Below are 15,668 nucleotides of genomic sequence, written 5' to 3'. Positions count from 1 at the left end.
AATAGACAAGAAATGTTTTATTTGTTAATTACTCTTAAATGCTTCACTCAGCTCAAGAACTCAGAAACACCGTTCACAGTAACTGCAAAGAGACACAACAGGTTTGAGCAGGTTTTATTAAATCTCTAGGTATTGCTTCATTGCTAGGCTGTTTTTCAGAGGGGCTCAAAGCGATCCTGAATTATCAATGTCTGTTTTACCAAATTTAATCTCTATCTAGTCAGTGACTTCAACTCCAGCAACTGCTTCAACCAACTCGGATATCACCTATCCAAGATCTGCAGAGGGGTCGATCAGGACATTAAAGTCACTGAAACAGCCTGGATTAATTTAGTTTTCTATACGTTTGTTGCAGCATCAATTTATTGCTTTATGGAATTGCATTAGAGAAAATAAGAGTTTAATCAAGTGTTATAAAGGCTGACTGCAGAGAACCCCATCTGACATAAGGCCCTGCGTTGGAGGGACAACAGACATGAGTCAGGCCAATTATCTACTAAATATCTTCTCCTACAGCAGGACAAAGAGCTCTAATGTAACAATATAAATCTCTTGAGTTTTAACTGGATCATTTGCAAAAGCAGGACTTTGGGGGGGATTTACAACAGGATCAGTGGGTTGGCTTCAGGTTTTCTTTTTTCCAGGGGTGTTTCAATGAATCCAGAACATTCTCTTGTCAGCAGACAATGCAGGTCGGGGTGAACATCCAACTCTGAATTTATTTGACCACACTGAGGAAAAAAAACAAAACAAAACAGAGAGAGTGAGATCAGAGATTAACAGTGATGCTTAAACATCCTACCTTCCTTAGAAAGTACACTCAAGTTAATTTTAATTCCATATGATCCAACTGAGTATAACTTTAAATCACATGTAGTGAAAGCAGCATTACCACTTTGAAGAACAACCAACTGTAAACTACTGCACAGAAAACACTGGGTCAGGAAAAAACGGCAAAAACTCTGTATGATGGACAGCTTAATTTGTTATAATTAGGTGGGAATATAATATATCCTGTTATTTTCAATATTTTTATTGTTTATATGTTTTCAGATAAGATGAAGAAAGTAAGAAAAGAAATGAGGAAAAAAGGAAGTAAAGAAAGAACAAATACGGATAAAAGGAGGGATACAAGAGAGGGAATAAGTAAAGATGATATTTAAGTACGAGTAAGAAGTAAGAAGTACCATATTCAAAATGTAGTGAAAGTAAAAAAGGTTAAGTAAGATTTGTATTTTAAGTAAAGGACCAGTGCCTCACATTTACATGGGAGAATATGCTTGTTGACTTGGTGAAAGTTATACCAGTTTCATGTCTGTGCAGTAAACATGAAGCTACAACCAGCAGCTGGTTAGCTTAGCTTAGCATAAAGACAGGAAACCTTACTGACATGAAAGTGGTATCAATCTTTTCATATATCTCTCAGCAAGAAAGCAAATGAACATATTTCCCAAAATGTTGAGCTGTTCCTTTAAATGTGAACGATTCAAGCCCTGCTCGCCACTCACACGCTGGTTTCCTTGTAGCGGTCCAGAGCCTCCTGGGCCACCACCTCAGAGAACTTGGGGTCGGTCCAGGGGATGTCGCCCGGCACGGTGAAGTTCATGGGAGGAGAGTCGAAGAGCTGCACGGACACGTTTGTTTCTACCGGCTGCTGCTCCTCACCCGGCTTCTCCTCGGTGTCCCTGCAGATCACCTGCAGCACAGGGAGGAAGGGTTTCAGCTCATCCTGATATTCAGCACGTCAGAGAAATATAATCACCAGACACTTTGATAACTGATTAATAACTGTAATCATTTTTTAATTAAAATTATTTTAATTAAAATTATTTAAAATTAAAATGATAAATTTGATGGTTTTATTTGTTTTGTGTTTGTTGGACAAAGCAACTAGTTTGATAATGTCTCCTTTAGGAAATTAAATTTACCTTGACCTTTGACCTTTAACCACCAAATTCTAATCAGTTCATCCTTGAGTCCTTGCGCCAAATTTCCCTCCAAGCGACTGAGATATTGTGTTCATGAGAATGGGGTGGACAGGTTGGTCGATTTATAGCCACTTTCTGAATGGTTGTTTTGTAGCTGTATTCTGATTGATCGATTTGTAGCCACGTTCTGATTGGTCAGTTTATAGCAATTTGTATCAACAAATCAGAATACGGCTACAAACCAACCAACCTATAACAATACGACTACACCCCAACCAATCAAGATACAGCTGCAAACCAACTCACAAATCAGAATACAGGTTCAAACCAACCAACCAATCCGAACAGAGCTGCAAACCAGTCTATTGCGTTACGGAGAATGAGATTGACAGGTGAATTCAACAAAGCCGCCCTACGTACCGTCTGAAAGCGGAAGATGCCGTCCTTGCTGTTGGTGTTGTTTGCCAGATACGACACCCAGCCAAACTGCTTGTTAAACAGGTCCAGGATGGAGGAGGTGTTGAACATCTGCTCCTCGAACCTCTCCAGCTCGGTGTTGTACTGCTGAGTAAAACGCTCGGCCATTGCCAAAGCCTCCTCCAGCTCCTGCTTCAGGGGGCTCTCCAGAGGTTTCCTTCCGGAGCAGTCTGTGAAGGAAAACAACATCATCATCTTCATGGGGTCCAGTAAACTTCAAAAGACCGCTTAGCAACTGCTACACTCGGCTGGACTACAGCTGTGCAGCATCGGTTACCATGGCGATCTACCCCAGTTAAAAGTGACCCCGCTTCGTAATACCAGAAAACCTGAGAAGCACCCAGAGAAAGCTTCGAGGTCCAGGCCCCTGGAGTCTACAGTGACACTGACACGTGTTGTCCGTTCACGGCAGAGGAACAAAAACATCATTAACACAAAGGAAGAGATTACATAATTAAATTACACTCTCTCTGAATCGCTGCTCATTCATTTGAAGCACTTCCTTTTGTCATTATGATTATGAATTCTAATTTTGTTGCTCGAATAAAAACATCTCCGGCTCCTGGTTCAGGCCTCCATCTCCTGTTTCCTGTCAGAGGAGGCTGGATGAAAGGACACAGCCGGACCTCTGCACAGGCTTTACCTTTTAAATGGTTCTCATTATTTGTTTTATGACATCTTACATAATTCATAATTCTTCCCCACTGTTCCTCCTAATGTTTTAACTTTCTTGTTTTCAAAGTCTGTATCACTGTCATCTCCATTTCTATAACTTGTTTGGTGTATTCATGTTTTCATTTTGGATCAATGATAATATTGGTGAAAAAAGGAACATGTCAGCAGCGAGTGATGTTACCAATATGTTGGATTTCTTTGCACTTCTGACACTCGTCGCGGAACTTGATGCAGCCGGCGGAGTTGCGGCGAATCTCTCTGCAGGTCATCCTACCGTTGCCAAAGGGTTTGGTGATCACCACGTCCTCGTTCAGGCTGCCGTCTGCAAGCACACAAATACATAACAACTGTTTATTTCAGGTTTACACGAATGCTTGAAACTAACCAAAAAATATTGATTTGATTTGTTCTTTTTCCGTTCATTGCACTTTGTATTAAGTTTAATGATAAATAAAAACTATTCACCTTTAAAAGCATTCTCACTTATTTATCTCGGTGCAACTTTTGCACAGTGCTCTGTAAAAACCAAGAGGTTTATATGCATGCTTGTACACAAAATAACATTTGCACTTCATTAGAAATACTACATCACTACATTCCAGTTCACAGTATAATTTGTATTTGTTCATCATATTTTGTGAGTTTTAACTTGTTGCATTTTGACATTGATGGGAAACATTTTGCCCCTCATCACATAAGGGATTTGTTTTGATGATACTTATTTCAAAACTAAAACATTTTTTATACAATATCATCATATTTGACAATTTATATGTCACTGAAATTCCAAAGTATTGATTGTTTTTTCTCTCACATCACTTTGAAACCTCACATAACAAAGTGCTGATGGCGAAACTTCTTCTATAGCTCAAACAGTAAACACTGTTTCAAATTGTGATTTAGATACTTTAAAGTCTTTTTTTCATGAAGTCTTTGAGTCTTTTATCTCCTGCCTGTATAGGACACTATTAAAAGGTTTACCTAAAAAAGATCTGTGCTGGAACAAAGTGCTGATGTCTGCGCAGTCTTTTCACAATTGACAGTCAAAAGACAATTAACAGAGCATCTGTAGTTGAGATCTTAGCTTAGGAAGTCAGAAATCGTACCCTCATTAGGAAAAGTGTCAGAGTCGATGTCCATCATGGAGCCCATAGATCCAAAGAAGTTCCTGCCCATTCCCATCATGGGGGAGAACAAATTCTGGAAGCGGTGGAACGGATTGTGGAACAGCGAGCGAACGGATATGGTGTGTTGTTCTGGGTCGTGTTTGAGCGGTTCAAATAAGATCTCAGGAACGATGATGATCGGAGGGAAAAACTGGACCTGTTCAGCCACCTGAGGAAAAACGAAGAGGAATACAACCATCGCTCAGATACACTGTACCCTTATATTTTTATGTAAGCGAACAATTAAGTATACGTGAGTCTGGTGTTTGTGTGACCTGCAGGTAAACAGTACCTTCATACTGTCTGAAAATATGCTGTCCACGCCGTCAGCCATCTCAGTGTACTTCTCCTCCAGGTTCCTGAACTCTCTGTTCTGTCGCTGTCCCTCCCGCTCCAGGACGTCCATTTTCTCCCCGTTGATCCAGATGGAGAAGGGAGACGTCCTGTTCAGCACCTCCTCCAGCTGCAGAGGAACGCACAGCTTTTCATTTCAGATCAAGCCTTTCCCGAAGGTGACTGCTGACTGGTTTTTGAAACATTCGTTTGAGTCAAAATAAACTACTCTACTAACAAAATCACTTTTTTCCGATAGAAAAACACCTGTGCTGGCTGATTCTCAAAACACATCATCAATAAATCTGCACTGTATCTATTATAAAAGATGACATCATATCTGGATTGTAATGAGGACATGTGTGTGTCTCACCTGGCGTCCCACCAGTCCAGATCCGCTGCTGCATGTCCTGGAGTAGTATCTAACACAGGTGTTCTTCAGACAGGGCTTACACTCCTCCCACAGCGCCCTCATGGTGTCGTTGCAAACCTCCTCCTCCTGCTCCAGCTTGGCCTCCATCTCCTGCGCCGTACGCATCGCCTCCTGCGGTAAAACATTTCAACTTGTCTTGGGATCTTTAGAACTTAGATCATATTTTAACAGCTACTGCATCTATGTATGAAAAAGAGCTTGTTAATCCGTTTATCATTAGGGAATCCTACAATATAAAGAAACACTGTGTCATTCTGGCATCAGCGCTGATATCTGACACAAATCACTACTGTCATGTACGTCTTTCTGCTGCTTGGTCTTCTCCAGGGAATCCAAAAACTTCTTGTGGTCCTCTGAAGATTTCTGCATCACAGTCTTCATCTCCTTCACGCCGTTGATGGCGTTTTCAATCTGTTTATCCAGATACTTCTCTCCCTGAAGGGAGAGGTCTGCAAAGAGAAACATAACTTCATTCTATAACCTCTGCTCATTGGTTTTTTTTTGTGTTTTTTTTTACATTTTGCATATAAAAACATTAAAAAAATTTGTTTTATTTGTCCAAATCTTTAAATATGGGTCTCTAAGATTTGTGGTGCCTCCACAACAGAATGTAGGCAAATGGGTTTTAGTTTGTGGTGTGATTCAAGAGCATTAAAAAATACACTGAAATGTTCCAACACCAGGATGTTTTTGAAGAAACAATGTCCTGGTTACTCTGCTTAATCCAAAAACATAACTTTTTTTAATTTTCGTGGAAAAAAATCATAACAAAAATGAAAAATACACAAATGCAAAAAGTTTATTTTTGACCCTTAGAATTTTCCTGACGCTGGTGCAGTGACACTCACGGGTCAGATCTTCCTTTGAAGGAAGGAGGATGCAGTTGGCCGAGGCCAGGAAGAGGGTCACCACAGCCAGGAACTTCAACCCCTTCTTCTTCATCATCATCATCATCATCATTAACATCCTCTCTGACTCTCACAGGGCCAGCAGGCAAGGATGAGAAAAACCTGGAAGAAACATCAGACGTGGATCACGCAGGTTCGAGTCTGAGCCTCCGGACTGATGTAATGTTGTTGTAATGACCCTGCACCTCCACTAGAGGGAGGTACACACCGCAGACACTGGTCAGAGACATACGCAGTATGAAATGAACACTCTTGCTCAGCAGTTTTCTGCACTTACACAGCACCAGTCAATACTAATAAATAATTCAGAGTAATGCCCACTGAAAACAAAACATTAGCAAGGACATTATCTCCAAACTGACCTCAGATCAGTGTTTCCTGTGACTTTGACCGCCTGTGCCTCTCAAGAGCATTACATAAAGAGAACAGCAGGCCCTTTCTCTGTTTACCCATTTTTCCTCTGACTCGGTCAGCTGCTCGTATATTCAACAATGATAGATTCAACAGAGAGTGACTATAGCATTCAATTTCTTTTCTTCCTCCTCCTCGTCACACACACACACACACACACACACACACACACACACACACACACACACACGATGGAGACAGAGAGAGACAGTCAGCAGACAGATGGACTGGCCCTCTCTCCTCTCTGCGCAGTACAAGTCTCTCTCTGTGAGTCTAATCTCTGTTCATTGTTTTTGCAGCCAAACATTAATCCTTCCTTTTCCTCTACATACACAGCTAAATGCACCAGTCGACCTGCCTTTGTCAACCAGACTAATGACGTTAGTTCAACTGAGCTTGACGGTTCAACCTCAAAAACAGTAATTTGGTGACTTTTTCCTGAGCTTTCAGCCACATCTTGGTGGCCTTCATCAGCCGATGGAGATTTTTTTTGTTTACTTGTTATCCACCTGTAATTATGTGACCCAAATTCCATATTTAGGTCACATGATGCCTAATTTATTTCCACGATCACTTAGCAAACTTCATTTGCTGATGAAGACCATACAACGTAGCTGAAAGCTCCAGACAATTTCCAGTAAGAGGACCTTGTGTTAAGATTTTTTTTAATTTTTTTTTTTAGATTTTAAGTAAAAGCAGATATTATGCGCATTTGAAAATGACTGGTTCAAACCCCCAGACCAACCATTAATAGGAAAATGGAGAAATTGAGTGAAACCTTAAGAAATATTATACTTAATGGGTAAAAGTAATCAAAACTAATCAAGTTCTTCCACATCAAAGACAGAAACTCGGATTTCAATGTTGTCTAAAATATCATTGGTCATCAACAACGACTTTTTCCTTCTGGTCTGCAGATGTAAAAGTAAGAGGTGCCAAACCATGAAAAACTGCTGCAGAGCTGAAGCATACGAAAATAATGTTGACCGGGTATCAATATATTTGGGCCATATGGTGTAATTATGTTATGATCGGTCAATATATCACGCATGGAAAGACGTTGACGTTGAGTTATTTGCTGTGTTTACTTTCTGATCTGCAGACATTTTAAACATGAAGTGAAATGTAAACAAAATGTATTTTATTTGACTACAATTATATTTTGAGAGAAAGCGTCTGTTCATCTCCTCCAGTCACTCTTGTGCACAGTCACCTGCTCGCCCACAATCTCCTGTTCCTATGGAAACAAGCTAAATACGTTGTGCACGGCGTGTCGTTTCTGCATCCGTTAAATTTGACCACAGATTTATAACTTGAAAAAATCAATTTGTTATTTAACCCCCTAACATACAATATTCCCTCCCTCCCTCCCCCTTGTTACCCCTCTAAACCTTTCGCTGCACCATTCAACCAAATGCAAAGATGTCTGGTACATATTTGGCATTTTTGTAAACTTTTGCATCCCTGATTTAACACTGTGGGTTTCTCACCTGAGATAAAGCAAGTTGCAACTATTATTCAGTACAACGTACGCTGAAGAGTTTCTGGTATCTGTTCTCATCACAGGACGGACAAACTGAAGTGCACTGAATCTCTGGTCGTTATTTTAATCTGAAAAATGTCACCAACTGTTCCAACCCCAGCAGGACTGGACGCCCACATGGGAGCTAAATAAATGTCCCACTTCCTCCGCTCTATATGAGCTCACGTGTTCGTGAGTTTAACACTTAGAGTCGCTAACACAATGAGGTCATTATTCATGAGACAATAAACCTCTCGCTTAATTACAGCATGCCAGGAAGTGGAGGGTTTGTAAACAGGGGCCGACTGCTTCCAGTGATGCCTTATTTAATGAGAAAAAACAAAACAAAACAGAATGAGTAAGGTTTGACGTACAGAGAGAGGACAGGATGAGCAAGAGAAAACAATCAGTCAGAGAGAGTAAAACAGGGAATGAGAGAAAGGGAAACACGTAAAAATGAAAAGCAGAAACAATTTATAATGCAGAGGTCGAGCTATGTTACTTGTTGAAAAGCAGCCGCAGGGATCCTGGTTACACAACACAAAGAATGCAAACTCCACTCCAGATGTTGACTGCAAGGCCTTCCAGAAAGTTCAGTTTCAGCCTCATGAAGTGAAATACAGAGAACTGTCCACTGCTACAGATCAGGGAGCAATTTCTGTTTTTTCCTGGTGAACATCTTCACATCTGGATCACATTGTTTTCTATCTAAACCTGTTTTATTTTACTTTGCATTCTGATACTTATATCTATATATAATATTACAATATTACTACTGTATTGTTATTGCAACAATTTATTAATTAGTCAGTTAATAAATTAGTTGATCATTGGAAAATTAGTACACAACTATTTTGATAATCAGTTAATAGTTTGAATCATTTTTAAAGAAAACTTTTGCTCCTCCTTCAATCTCATGAAGATTTCCTGCTTTTCCTGATCTCACATCAAGAAAATAATACCTTGATTAATCAATAATAAAAAATAACCATTAGTTGCAGCCATAATGGTTTTATGTATGTATTTATTATTTGCATCTATAGTTCTTTCTGCATTGTGTTACCTTTGAGCCCGTCTCTGTGCTGCTGTAACATGTTATGTCTTCTCCTATCTCACCTTTGTGTTCTGCTGATTTAGTGAGGAACATTATGCTGCTGATGCATGTTTTCACTGATACTTCACTAACAATGCCGCTGTTTCTGTCTCATCTTCTCTGTTAGAAGTTAAAAACCTGCACAAAAGGCTTTCCCAATGCCAGAAAAAGAAGAAGGAACAATTAACTAATCTGGATCATCCCAGCTCCATTAACAACGAATGGGACACTGGAACATTTGGCCTCATTTTGGCCTCATTTTAAGTGTTTGGGGATTTTTTGCACCCAGAGGATTCACTTGTCACACACTTGCTAAATTAAGGCCAGTTCTAAAACAGAAAATCTACTAAAATCCCTAAAATTGATCTTATATTGCTTTAAGGTCATTCTACAGTATTTGTACATTAGAGGAACATTTGAACCTAAATGATTAGTACAATTTTACAGATGAATTTAATCTTACACTCAACTCTAAATAACTATAGTGTGTATTCAAGTGAACCAAACCACACTGCCATGATGTCATCTACCCTAATACAGTTGTTTTGATCCAGAGATGGAGGTCACACCCATGAGTAAGCAATACAAACAACACCTACAGCAGTCAGCCATGAAGTCAGCATTTCTGCATGAAGAAAAAGATCTGCAGGGACCAACATTAAAAAAAATTGAAAAAAATTGAAAAAAAATCAATGCACATAATGAAGCCAAATCAGAGTTAGAAACGTAAACAATATTTATATAACATTTCATGAGATAAACCTGGAAAATGCAGTATTAAGCTCTAAATTGTTAGAATAAAACAGTCATACAGCATAAAAACTGCATATAAACAGGTCATCTATCTCTGAGCATCACCGAGCTACAGACTCAAAAACAACAGCAGCCCCTCTGACTCACCTCTGTCTGTTTCCTCAGGACTCCAGACTGTCTGAAGCTGCTTCAGTCTCTCTGCTGCTCGTTTTTATACTCGCGGATAACGGGGACGGTGCAGATATGTGATTCACTGAACAAGCACGCTACTGTCAAACTGCAGTGAAAGAAAAGCCGGCGTCCTGTCATACCCTTCAAAATAAAACCATTACCAAGACTGTTTATGTAAAAAAAAAATAAAAAAAATAGACAAAACCAGACTGATTGTGGTTGTTTTCTCGCGTGTGCCGTTTAAAACCTCAGCATTGACATTTTGGTATTATGACCTCACAACCCATCAAACTAGACATTACGTTTGGGAACCACTTGAATAAACTAGCTAAACATAGTAAAAACCAGCTCCACCTTGTGCAAATACAAGAGGACATTGATGCATCAGTGTTTACCCTCGAAATTTGACCATTATAAGTGTGTACCAGTGGCAGGTGTAGGCTACTGGATAACTACATTTACCATTGTAAACATGCGGTTAAGATTATGGTATATCACAGTTTGATTCGGTTTAGGCATAAAAAAAACTACTAGGTTAGGATCGTGGTTTGGGTTAAAATAAGTAGGCATACTTCCTTGAGGTTAGATGACCTCTGTTGCCATGGTTACACATTCCCGAAGAATGAATCCCGTCCAACACTAAGTGAAAAAACCTTGAGCTTTTATTTTGAAATCAAAATCCATTTTCCGGTGGTGTTTAACTGTTTCTGACTTGACGCCGCTGAGTCTGAGGACTTTTCCAGAAGTTTTGTAATTTATTGGCAGCAGCACTCAGAGCTGCTGAGCAGAAAGACAAACATTTGATTCATCCTGACCGTGACTCAACATTTCATAAATTCACTTTCACGTTTCATTATCTGCATATTAACAAATGACCAGATCACTGTTTCACAACAGATTCACAATTAATAGAAAAAGACTATAAAGGCAAAACATACAACAAAAATGACTTGCAAAATTTACAATGCATATAATCACAGTTTATACAGTGAGAGCTTGCTTTAAACAAACCATTACGAATTGTGTTTAATAGTATTTAATAATAAATTACATAGTACACAACAACCACAAAGAAATAGAACAACCACAACAAGCTGCAAAAAGACCAGAGATGCAAAATGAACAGAAGAGAGATAAAAAAAAACACAAAAGAACTACCACAGAGATGCAAAACTACAATGAAAAGATGCAAAACAACCACAAAGAGATAGAAAACGAATGACACGGCTGCATGGTTTGTGCTTGTTCTGTGCCTCTTTCAGTGTGGGTGTCTTGCTCTTTTGTTGGAGGGGTGAAGGGGCATTTCCATGTCTGTGCTCAGGGGCCTGTTGTGGCTGAATCTGCACATTGTTAAAGCTTAAATCTTATATACAATTTTTTTTATAGCTTCTTAATCATGCATTAGATATTTTTGATTTACCATATCCACTGTAAAGCCACCGTCTGCTGTTAATACATGTTCCTATACTGTAGGACAGTTTGCACAGAAGGATGAAGGTGTTACAGAAGAAAACTTTTATTAACTTAAAAAAAACTCCATTGCAACAAATCAAAGACACACCAGATCTAGATAGAGAGCTTCTTGTTTTAACGAGGCCTAAAAACCATCAATCTTGTGTAATTTGTTGAACTTCAGAACGTCTGGTTGTTTTGACTAACAAAGAGCAGCTTGTACTAACATGCACCACTTTCCGTAAGTGCGAGTAATAAAGCTTTTGGGAATTTAAAACAGCAGAGAGAAGAGCTAAGGAAGGTGAAAGCACGAACACACACACGCACACGCACGCACACGCACACACACACACACACACACACACACACACACACACACACACACACACACACACACACACACACACACACACAACCACACACACACACTCACACACACACACACACATAACAGGGTTGTGTGGTAGGTGAGTCAAGTCAGAATCAAGTCCCTGTCAAATAAATTGTTATTATTGCTGAAGGGCTGCATCATAGGGGATGGACATTCCAGTAACAGACACACACACACACACACACACACACACACACACACATAGTGAACCACTATTTTTTGTCATTTTGAAAAAAAAAGAAATACAGTACATTTTGTCATTATGTTGGTGAAAAGCTGCTACTTGTGATTTCACATCCAATAACACACTGCTCCTGTCTCTCTGGAGGGTGGGACACCGCAAAAGGGCTGGTTTTGACGAGGTACCCAAAATAAGGCATGATTTGAACCGGGCGCTGTACCGCAGGTGCCTTACATTCACAGATGAACCCACATGCTACTGATTGCACTGGGAGCTTCTCTCTTTTCAGTCCTCACTTTGGGTGTTGGACTTCAAAATTCAATGAGCCTCATAAGCTCTGAACCCACAGACTCAGAACTTCCAAGCAGTCCTTTGGTTACAGACACTTGAGGCTCATTGCTTACAGTGCCTCAGTCTTTCATCTGGGTATTGGACTTCAAATTCACCAAGGATTGAACCCACCACCTCAAAACTTCAGACACCTCTGAAGCTGTTATTCTTTGGGCTTTCGAGCCTTAGGGTGTTGGACTTCAAAATTCAGTGAGCCTAATAAGGATCGAACCCACATCCTCAAAACGTCCAAGCACTCCTCAAACACCCTGAGATAGCTGTAAACAGACACGTTATCAATACTTGATCGAGCCATTGAGTATTTATTTTCAGTGCAGTCCCTGAGGATTGAACCCAAGACTTCAAAACTTAAGAGCGGTCCTCTATCAACCTGAGCTATTTGACCAGACACACTTAAACTTTCTGTGAGCCTTTGACTCTTTCCATTGGACGTTGGACTTTAATGAGCATCAACATGATCAAAACCTTTCTTTGATCTTGTCCTTTGGAAGTCAAACGTCAAAATTCATGTTCACTCATGAAGTTACCTGAGGATTGAACCCAGAAACTCAGAACTTCAGAGCAGTGTACAAACACACTGAGCCACTTGGTCCGACAAATTTGAGGAGTATGTTTTAAGAGTTTTTGAGTCTTCACTTTCCATATTAGACATCAAAATTCACTATGGCCTCCTCCCCACCTCCAGAGGCATAAAAGCAGTGGAAAACCATGAGTAGATAATATTTTGAAATAAATAAAATGTTACATTAATGAGAAAAAATGAATTGAAATGTGATGAAATTCCTGTGTGATTTTTAATGATGAGACTGTACTGTTGAACCTCCTGGGATTCCTTTACCTTCCTTGCATGAGGAGTGTGGGAGAGGTGAAGAGTTCAGGTCTGGTTGGAGGCGAGCAGGGAGAACCTTTTAATATATGTATATTGTATATAACATTGATTTGATGATTTGGAGTTAAACAATGTCATAATCAGGTTAGATGTGTGAGAATATATTTGATGACTAAGTTAAAGTTTTTTTGTTGTTGTTTTTTTTTAACCTGGTCTCCTTATTGTTTGTTGCCTATATCACAAACTTTACTCCATAACAAATACATTCTTGTATTTAGCTACAGGTTTTAATTGTGTTGTTCTGGGTCTAGTGGAGCATGTTTTTGAGAGATCTCTTTTCCATCAGTGTAAAAGCCAAATGTCACACTAGGGGGCAGAAACTCCATTCTTATCATTATTCTTATCTTATCTGTCTACTTACATAAAACATCAGAGTTTATTTCATGACACATGTGTTTCCATAATTCCATCATAGTCAGAAACTTTCTTTTCATGTATCTTTATGTGTCACTGTCTACCACATGCGGTCCTTCATGATTCAGTGTAAAAGCCAAATGTGACACTAGGTGGCAGGAACTTCATTCTAACAAACTGTCCTTCCTCAAGGTCTAAACACTGTCTGATTAAAGTATGTTAGTCCCTATGCTCCGTGCTTACCAGATACCAGCCTTTATGGTTAACCAGTGAAAGTTCAGTAAAGCTGCATGAATCAAGAACATTGTCACTATGGTTACATGCATGTTATGTGTATGTGTGTTTTTTTTTTTAATCTTATTCTGGATAGGAAAAATATAAGAAACATGGTTATTCAGATCCCTATACAAATATACAAACAGTATCCATATATATATATACATATATATATATATATATATATTTATAATTTGCATGAAGTTGTGTCTTTGTTGTTTCTCCTCACCTGGTGGGTGTCAGATAGGGGTGCATTCATAAATCCTACAGCAGTAGTTAAACACAAAGAGGCAGAAAAACTCACCTGCAGGATGTATTTCTGCAGCACTTGCAGCACTAAGGGTTTTAGGTTCCTCCTGAGCTCTACACACCATCTCATGACCTGTTTGAGTATCACATGAACACAGTAACAATAAGTAAAACACAAAACACAATGAAATCAGAATTTATTAAATATTCAATGACAAAATAAAACAAAAAATATGGGTGTCTTATTTTGATTCTTTATTTTAGCTGATGAACTGTAGTCCCAAAATGAACTGTACTATGTTTTATTGATCTTTTCTGCATGTTATTTATATACTATTTTAACTCTTTATAAGTTGATTTCCACAGCTACATTCAGGTTTCTGTAAACAGGAAATAAACCCAATTATAACCCAGTTACAAGGAAAGTAAACAAAACTAAATCACTTTTGTGTTTTGTCAATAGGATGATGTTTCAGATACATATTTCATACATTTGTTTGCTTCTATGAGAATTTATCCACTTCTTCTTTTACTGCATGTTTTCTGGTTGTTGACAGCAACCCAGTGTTTTTTTCATCCACCGCACCAAAGAGCCTGTTTGTAGCGTCACACTGGATTTAAATACAGTAAAGAACAGTGAGCAGAACATCTGTGTAATGACAATAGTGGAGAAAATGTTGAAACTATAAACATGAGAAATACACTGTAAAAATGTCCTCTGTACTCCTTCCAATATGGCCCCCACATGTAAAATTGTAGTGAATCATGACGCAGCATCCCTCATTAAACAGAGGGTCAGCTGTTTGCGTGAGCTTTAGTAGATTTAATCTATTAAACAAATCAGTTCAAAACATTGCATGGGAATGTGACAGTATTTAAATCATAGTGATCATGTGGTGAGGAGTAACATTCTCCAGCATTCAGAGCTTGACGTTCAATTTTATATTATTCTTTTGCATTTTGTGTCTGTCATTTGTTCTTGCTGCACTACTTCTGGAGACTTGTTTGTTTCACAGCGTACTCCGGATGCAGCCTCATTAAACCAAGATGGATGCTGTTGCAAAAGAACATATTGCTGTCAGAAGGCGGTCCAGAGGATGGGAATGTTGGAGCGTTTACAGCCTTATTGCTCTTTTATCAAAGCTCATTCACAATAGGAAAAATCCTAAAATATGCTGTGGGTAGCATGTTGTAGAGAAGCTCTGAGCCTCTCTTCTGATTGGCTGACTATATTCTGAGCGATCGAATAAAAATAAAGCAGATTTCAGGTAAACACTAAACCAAATCCTGCAAGGTTTGATGGTGGGTCTGGGTGGGAGGCCCTTGGGTCATGACTAAGAGCGGTGACAGTTTTGTTGAAGTTCTGCAATTATGCTTTAAAAGCTGCTTTAAATGCTGGTCTTATAAGGAGGGGAAGCTCATTTTCGGCCTACATCATAAAATGTGTCCGTTTATTTATATGTAAATTCACAGAGTAACAGAAGAGAGTCGCCAAACACAACGCTAGTCATTTTTAACAAAGACAAAGTCGCTTAGGATCAGTAACGTCTCCAGATCAACTCCGAACAACGGAATTAAAAACTTGAAAAATTCTCCGGTGGATGCTTATACTTCAAGATCGCTGATTCGCTCATTTCGCTGTCAATCAAAAAGGG

At 39.1% G+C, this 15,668-nt stretch overlaps 1 protein-coding gene across 1 annotated transcript; it reads right to left on the bottom strand.

Moving 5' to 3' along the window:
• Positions 1-98: 98 nt before the first annotated feature.
• On the bottom strand, positions 99-9,988 carry clu (clusterin). The gene is made up of 10 exons (XM_056404905.1): positions 9,847-9,988; positions 5,861-6,022; positions 5,313-5,461; positions 4,953-5,123; positions 4,539-4,709; positions 4,187-4,415; positions 3,262-3,402; positions 2,349-2,575; positions 1,509-1,696; positions 99-731 (listed from the first exon to the last, which is right to left on the bottom strand). The coding sequence occupies exons 2-10, from the start codon at positions 5,976-5,978 to the stop codon at positions 719-721; spliced, it is 1,407 nt and encodes a 468-aa protein (XP_056260880.1). The 5' UTR covers positions 5,979-6,022; positions 9,847-9,988; the 3' UTR covers positions 99-718.
• Between the last annotated feature and the right edge of the window lie 5,680 nt (positions 9,989-15,668).

This window comes from Seriola aureovittata, chromosome 19 (genome assembly GCF_021018895.1).
Source record: "Seriola aureovittata isolate HTS-2021-v1 ecotype China chromosome 19, ASM2101889v1, whole genome shotgun sequence".
NCBI lineage: Eukaryota > Metazoa > Chordata > Actinopteri > Carangiformes > Carangidae > Seriola > Seriola aureovittata.
Note: the sequence above shows the minus strand (reverse complement) of the source record. Positions and strands in the feature narration are given on the sequence as shown.